This window comes from Octopus bimaculoides, chromosome 9, assembly GCF_001194135.2.
Source record: "Octopus bimaculoides isolate UCB-OBI-ISO-001 chromosome 9, ASM119413v2, whole genome shotgun sequence".
Classification (NCBI taxonomy): domain Eukaryota; kingdom Metazoa; phylum Mollusca; class Cephalopoda; order Octopoda; family Octopodidae; genus Octopus; species Octopus bimaculoides.
Genome location: NC_068989.1, coordinates 20,902,853 through 20,910,248, shown reverse-complemented (window position 1 = coordinate 20,910,248; position 7,396 = coordinate 20,902,853). Strand labels below are relative to the sequence as shown.

General features: G+C 36.4%; 1 protein-coding gene across 4 annotated transcripts in view; it reads right to left on the bottom strand.

The window, feature by feature from the left end:
* Nucleotides 1-6,370: 6,370 nt before the first annotated feature.
* The window catches only part of LOC106882574 (acetylcholinesterase), a 66,343-nt gene continuing 65,317 nt past the window's right edge, over nucleotides 6,371-7,396 (bottom strand). For all 4 annotated transcript variants that reach the window (XM_052970477.1, XM_052970480.1, XM_052970478.1 and 1 more), the window contains one exon: nucleotides 6,371-6,643. In XM_052970477.1, the coding sequence (XP_052826437.1) occupies nucleotides 6,531-6,643 (113 nt within the window). In that variant the 3' untranslated portion in view covers nucleotides 6,371-6,530. The remainder of the gene's footprint in view (nucleotides 6,644-7,396) is intronic.

Below are 7,396 nucleotides of genomic sequence, written 5' to 3'. Positions count from 1 at the left end.
TTGAAAAAATTTTTCATCACTCCCGCCATCCCGTCATCACCCCAGTCTGGATCGATTTTGGCCATTTTTCTCTTTTTTCACTATACACTTCAAAATCTGCGAGGGAAATATCTTCGATTTAAAAAAAAAATTGTTCATAATTTCAGAGGAAAATGTGCGTTTTAACGGAGATCTGTCTGTTCTTTCTAACACATCCCAAAACCTCCCACATCGTTTCTTTCTCACTTACACATCTGTTGATATTTTTCAATATTCTTCTCCCCATAAACAAATTTTATGGAATGATGATGTCAAAGTAACACATGCGTAGTCCCAACCGAGCGAGGCTGTATTATGCGTATGTGTAAAAAGAAAAAAAACATCTAAAACGATCTTTAGTATTCATATTAATCTGTTAAATGTAATACTTATTTGCTCACGTTATTTTGAATTATCCAGGTTAAAGAGGGGTGTCCACAATATTCCCTTGTAACTTTGTAAATTTTTTACATACAGATTTGAAATTTTGTCAGTGGATATTTTATATACCACTGGTTTATAGTTATGCAATTTTATCTGATCTTGCTGAGTAAATTTCACTTTTATGGGCAGGTAAATTTAATTAACAGGTGTAAAATCAATAACATTATGAATAAATGCTAAAATTGAAATTCTTAATGCCTCTTACCTGTCAGATTTATTGTTAAAATTATACCAGATAGCAACCGACAAAATTTTTCCACTTTTCAAGATGAGGTACATTGATTTGAACTAATTAAAATATAGGTATAATCAGTACAAAATTTTATTCTTTCGATAAATATTTCGTTCCTCGGTGTGGAATAATTTCTTCCACAGTTTTTTCGGGTGCATTCAACGTATCTGACCTACAAAGCCGCCGCAAGCTACTTTTCTCCGTAAGAGAAAGTTGGGAGAGGTAGCGGGTGGACCTCAAAGTTTCCCATCAAGGAAATTCTATTTTGTGGGATACTCTACTGGTGCTAAAACTTTACACCCAGAGATTAGGTGTTCCACTGTTCCAATCCCATCGTTGGAGTATCAGCACTTTGGGTCTACTCCATTTTTCATCACATTTACTTGATAGTTCTAGGTCAATAAGCTCTGATCTTGAGCAGCCAAGATAAAGTCTTCGCACTCTAACTTTAGCCCTCAGCTCCGTAGCCACTTTTGGGTGTGCTTCTAGTCTACATCAGCTTGTTTGCTATGGTCCACATATTTGCCATGCAGAGGTTTTTGTTCCCACTTACCAGTCAATTGTTCAAACGCGTTTTGCTTTGCTATTGATTTCATCTTTGCAACTACAGTTCTCGCACTTCCATCATGCTGTTCAATCTGGGTATTATGCATGAACACACTAGCAAATTTTTTGCTCTCCTTCATAACACAACGAAGCTTCTAACGTCTCTCGTGGTTTTCAACAAGCTTTAGCATCCAGTTGTTAGATGTTTCAAGATATTTTTACCTGTTCAATTGTGGTGGTTTTGTAAGAGATTTCAAGCCCCTACCTCCTTGAACTCTGGGAAGGTAAAGACGATCTGCGTCTGCCTTTGGGTGGTGTATCTTATTGTAAGTTTGCAGCTTACGGATTTTCCAGTCAATCTTCCTTGTTTCGCACATATTCCAGTTTAACACATTAAAAATGCAAATAACAACCGGAATTGCTAAGGAATTTATAGCTAATACCTTGTTAGGTGCATTTAACTCGGATTTTAGGACTGCTCGAACTCTACTGAAACATTTCTTCCTGATCTCTTTCATGCTTCCATGCTGAATGCCAGAGCCCTCATTTATTTCGAGGTATTTGTAAGTTTGTTCCTCCTTGAGTTCTTTTATAACTGTGTTATCTCAGACACTGAATTTGATGTCTTCAATTTCCCTTTCTGGAAAGTGGCCTTGGCACATTTATCAAGACCAAATTTCATTCCGATGTCATCACTGAATGACTTCACAGTATGTAGTAGTCCTTCAAGCTCATTATTGTCTTCGTCATAGATTTTTAAGTCATCCATACATGACTTATTTTCTTGTCGCTCATTTTATACCCATACTCTGTTGGTTAATTTCACTTGTAAAGGGTCTTAGGCTTATGCAAAAAGTTAGAGGTGAAAGTGAGTTATCTTGGAAAATGCCGCAGTTGATATTAATATAGTTTGTGGTCAGTACTCCATTAGAGTGGTATAATTGGAGTTTCGTATTCCACACTCACATGTGTTTCAAGAAATTTGAAATCACAGGAAAAATTTTGAATATATCCAGGAATTTCAAGATCCATGAATGCGATATGCTGTCAAAATCTTTTTTGCAATCAATCCAAGCGGCACTGAGATTTCTGTGTTTGTTATGTGAGTTCTCAAAGATCAGGCGATTGATTAAGAGTTGGTCTTTCCATCCATATGAGTCTCGTCCAGACCCTTTTTGGTCAATGTGGAAAATATCGTTGTTCCATAAATTTTTGTTTTCCCTAAGAGGATAGATGTTAAAATTTTATATGTAGTAGATAGACATGTTATGGGCCGATAGTTTTGGGAAATTTGGTTTCATTATTCTTCCGGAGTAGGTAAGTAATACTTCTTGCTAACCAATCAGGTGTTTCCATAGGATATCTCATCATTTCATTGAATAACTGAACTAACTCTTCGAGTGCGTACCTGAGTGATGCGAACCAGAGATATGGCACTCTATCATTACCAGGGGATTTCCACTTATGAGCCTTCGTGAATGTCATCCTTAGGTCTGCTATTGCGATGTCTTCCCATGCTTGTTCTAGTAAAATTAGGTAGGATCCTGTTGTGTATCTAATCCAGTCTGCATTTTCATTGTATATCTTTTCCTCACTCCAAATATTTTTCCAAAAGTTTTCAACTTTTTCCATGCGAAGTGGGTCTTCAATGGTTATTTTCTTCTTCCCTATTTCTCTGTAGAATGTTTTCGCATTGGATGTGAACAGCTTATTTTGCTTGTAAAATTTGTTTCTTTCCTCAAATCTTCATATTCTTTGGGCGTTTGCTTGAACTTTTTGTTGCAATATTTCTTTTGTTAAAAGCAGTTCTTTTCTTGGTGAAAAATTTTGTTTTCTCTCCATCTTTCTTCTTTCTCTGGATTTCACGCCGTTTCTACTGATTAGTTAATCTAATATTGATATTTCACCGTTCATCATTTCAATCTCTTTTTCAATTTTACTTTTCCAGTTTGGAATTCGTCTCAAGTTTGTATTTCTTTGTTTTTTCTCATTTTCGGTTACTCCTGCTGGAGTTTTCTCATACCACGTCTTTGTAGGCCGTGATTTCCACAGAACTTCCAATGGATTATTCTTGCCACATTGTCATGGCGTCTTTACTATCTGCGTTGTGCCAATTTCGGGCATTCGCCAACGATGTGCCATACCGTTTCACCCCTCTCACCACACATTCTACATCTGTTACTATCGGTAGTGTTCTCTATTCTCCACTTCATATAGTTGATCTTTAACGCTTTTCCTCAGCTGTGCATATGAGTATTTCTGTTTCTATCTTCAGGTCATTCCTCCTCATCCGTAGCTACCGGTCCTTGGCATCTGTCTTGGCAATCATATCTCTTGCAAGGTGACCGTACATTTTCTTTTCCTTCCATGCCTTTTCTCTTCTTATTCTTTTTTCTTTTTGTTCATTTCTTGTTTAAATTTTTCTTTAGTTGCACAATTTTCAGGTTTGATGACGCCGACCTTCGTGTGTTTCGGCAGTGGCTCTATTTTTAATATACCACCCTGCTTTGATACAGTCCTGGCAACTGATCAAACTTCTCCCTCTCCTTCTGCTAGATAAGTACAGCCTGTCGGTGTCACTCTTAGAGTAGAAGGTTCCGTGTACAGTAAACATTCTTGTTCTGGTATCCATTTTCTTCATTTCCCTCTTTTGCCGTTTTACAATTCCCACTCCCTACCGAAGTGATGCTATCGCCCACGTATTGACTGCTTGGATTCTATTCCATACACACAATTTTGAGCGCAACCTAATCTTCGGAAATACTCCATTCTCAGTTTCTCTTTCATTTCCCTTTCAATATCACGTTAAACTCTAGTACACCAAGGTATTTGTATCTTTCCGTTTCAATTTGTTTAATCAAGTCTCTATTCGGTAATTCTATTTTTGTTTCATCTTTGCCATACAGTTTCAAATTATTATTTAAAAAAATAAATAATAATAAAAATAATAATATTATTATTATAATTATTATTATTATTATTATTATTACTTTTATTAATGTGTGCCTATCTTTTTCTGTTGTCGTTCCACACTGTTGGTATAGCTTCCAGTATATATAGATCTCAACTCTGTCATCAGTGGATATATTCCTTCTTAGCCAGGACTAGGCAGCCAGAAACTACCATTTATTGTTTCTTCTACTACTTCTTCTTATTATTGTTGTTGTTGATTTTGTTGTTTTTGTTCTTCTAATTATTGGTATTTACTTTTAATCTGCATGTTCGTTACAACCACTTGCCGAGACACACCAAGCATCCTAAGGTGAGTGAAAGATGAGAGAGGTTACTGTATGACAGAAAGCCTGGGGAGGGGAACTGGCAGGGACAGTAGCAAAATATCTTCATGTAATACAACACAGACATTTAAATTGATAGGGTTTTTCTAAGGATCTGAGCAGTACTTGTCAGCACAATCTTTTGAATTTCTCTGAGATATAGTTCTCCTGGGATGTTGTCTAGATATTTCTGACATCCCTAAGAGGAACCGATCTTGCTCTAAGATACCATATCTTTTGTATTTCAATTTCTAGTTCCTTACATCTACTTAATTTGTCAAATTCCTTTACAGATATATTTTTAACAGTGGGAACATTTACATTTATTAGTTTACTAGTATTTTCTTTTCTGTCTTTAATAATTATATCTGGTTGACTTACCTGTATCGTTCTGTCAGTGTTGACTGGAAAATTCCAGAGGACAGTGATATCTTTAACTTCAACGACAGGCACAGGATGATGTTCATATCAGTAAGGAGTGCAGATTTTGTAGTGTTTAAATATTTTCCAATGTAGATATGTCCTAACTTATCGTGGCGATTTTTGTATTCGTTTGGTGTCAGCACAGGGCATCCCGAACGTGGTGGTCTATTGTTTCGTCAAATGTGTCGCAGAAGCTGCATTTAGAGTCAGAACCGTTTTTGAAGAACGTTAGCCTTGTAGTTTCTGAAAAGCAAGCTTTGATCTTTTGCCGCCAATGTGAAACTTTCAATCTCTGCTTTCAGTTCTGAACGTCTCAGCCACTGCCGGATTCATCAGCATTTCGACTTATTATTGTTGTTGTTGTTATTACTATAATTATCATTACTACTACTACTACTACTACTACAACTACTACTACTACCACTACTACTGCTATTACTACTACTACTACTACTACTACTACTACTACTACTACTACTACTACTACTACTACTACTACTAAAAATAATAATAATAATAATAATAATAATAATAATAATACTGAAAGCCTGGGTAGCACTGGCTCCATCAGCAGGACTAATATAGAAATGCTAACATCCTAGTGCATTTTTTTGCCTACACAAGTTAGGCCTGCACTTGTACTCTCTTTGTGTATTCACTCAGGAGATGATTGATACTTTCGTCTCCTTTCCTGCAGACTCTACATTTGCTGTCTGGTTGATTTTTATCGATCTTTGCCTGTATCAGGTTTGTTCTAAGGGCTTGTTTCTGGGTGGCTATAATTAGCGTTTCGGATTCTCGTTTCAAGTTTCCGTCTGTCAAACATCGCCAGAGAGTCCATCGAAAATGCCTCGTGGAAGACCGGCTGCACGAGGCATTTTCGACCTCTTATAAGAAACTATGATATTCAATCACATGTGTGATTTATATATAAACCGTTAACTTCAATCACGTGTGTGATTTATTTATAAACAGCTAAAAAAAAAAAAAACACATTTCAGAGTAGTACGGATGATACTAGTAAGACGTAAGTTATTTCCCTTGTATTTTTATTTACCTTTTTTACCTCCCGATACTGGAAGATCACCGATAACAGTATTCTATCAGTTACGACGATGAGTGTTCCAGATGATCTGACCAATTTCAGGGACAGTCGACACCTGAAATTAACGTGCAAGTGACTGTACACTTCACAGACACTCGTACCTTTACCGTAGTTCTGAAAGGGATTCAACGCGACACAATATGACAAGGCTAGTCCTTTAAAATAGGGATACAACTCATGTTTGAAAGACAGGTACAACTCATGTTTGAAATACAGGTACAACTCATGTTTGAAATACAGGTACAACTCATTTTTGAAAGACAGGTGCAACTCATTGTTTGCCTGCTGAGTGAACTGGAGAAACGTGAAATAAAGTGTGAAAGCACAAAAGATAAAATGATTTTATTAATTAGATAACACGGCAATGTCAATATAGAGTGATGTGATTAACTCAGCCTTTAAGCAAAAAGTTCCAAAACAATATCAAAGAGAAAGAAATTGATGTGAAATAGGTCAGAATTCTTCCCTGGAATGTTCAGAGATTAACTCAGCATTTAAGCAAAAAGTTCCAAAACAATAACAAAGAGAAAGAAATTGATGTAAAATAGGTCAGAATTCTTCCCTGGAATGTCCAGATATTCTGTGATCCGCTTGTTGGTACTGAAAAACAGAATGGAATAAAATAATTTTTCGTTAATGAGTTGTATTTTATTGCAATGGCACGAGGTAAATGTATGTTATGTTGTAAGTATAGTCTATGACAGACATATATTAGTGTGTGTGTGCGTGTGTGTGTGTGTGTGTGTGTGTGTGTGTGTGTGAGTGTGTCAGTGTGTCTGTGTGTGTGTGTTTGTGTATGTGTGTGTATGTGTGTGTGTGAGAGAGAGAGAGAGAGCGAGAGAGTGAGAGAGAAGTGGGGAGTGCACATTGTAAGTTTAGCCAAATTCAGTGTTTCTTTCCACTAAATCCCACAAAGAATTATATTAGAAAGCGTGGTCCTAAACAAACTATATTTCAAGAGACAAAGAGAAGAAACATCCACGGTAGGAGTGTTTGTTCACCTGGAGCTATGAGACCGCATAGGAATTTCTACCTCGTCTCCCCACCTGCAAAAAACTAGCACCCAGTTTTCCTTTACGTCATTCTTAATTGCCTTAAAAAGGAAGAACACATGAAATAAGGTGGTGCTAGATAAGTGCATCGGTAAAAAAAAAAACACACAAAAAATCAGTATTATCACGGATAGATTTCTCTTTGATCAAAGGTATGCTAGATCAATACTAAGCTAGGATAAATATAACAATGAGAATGTAATTTTTCGTAATATTAACATCAACTTTCAATGTTTACATCTACGCGTGGTAATGACATGAGTGATCTCCAATTGGCATAAAATGTTTTAGGTCAAGATAT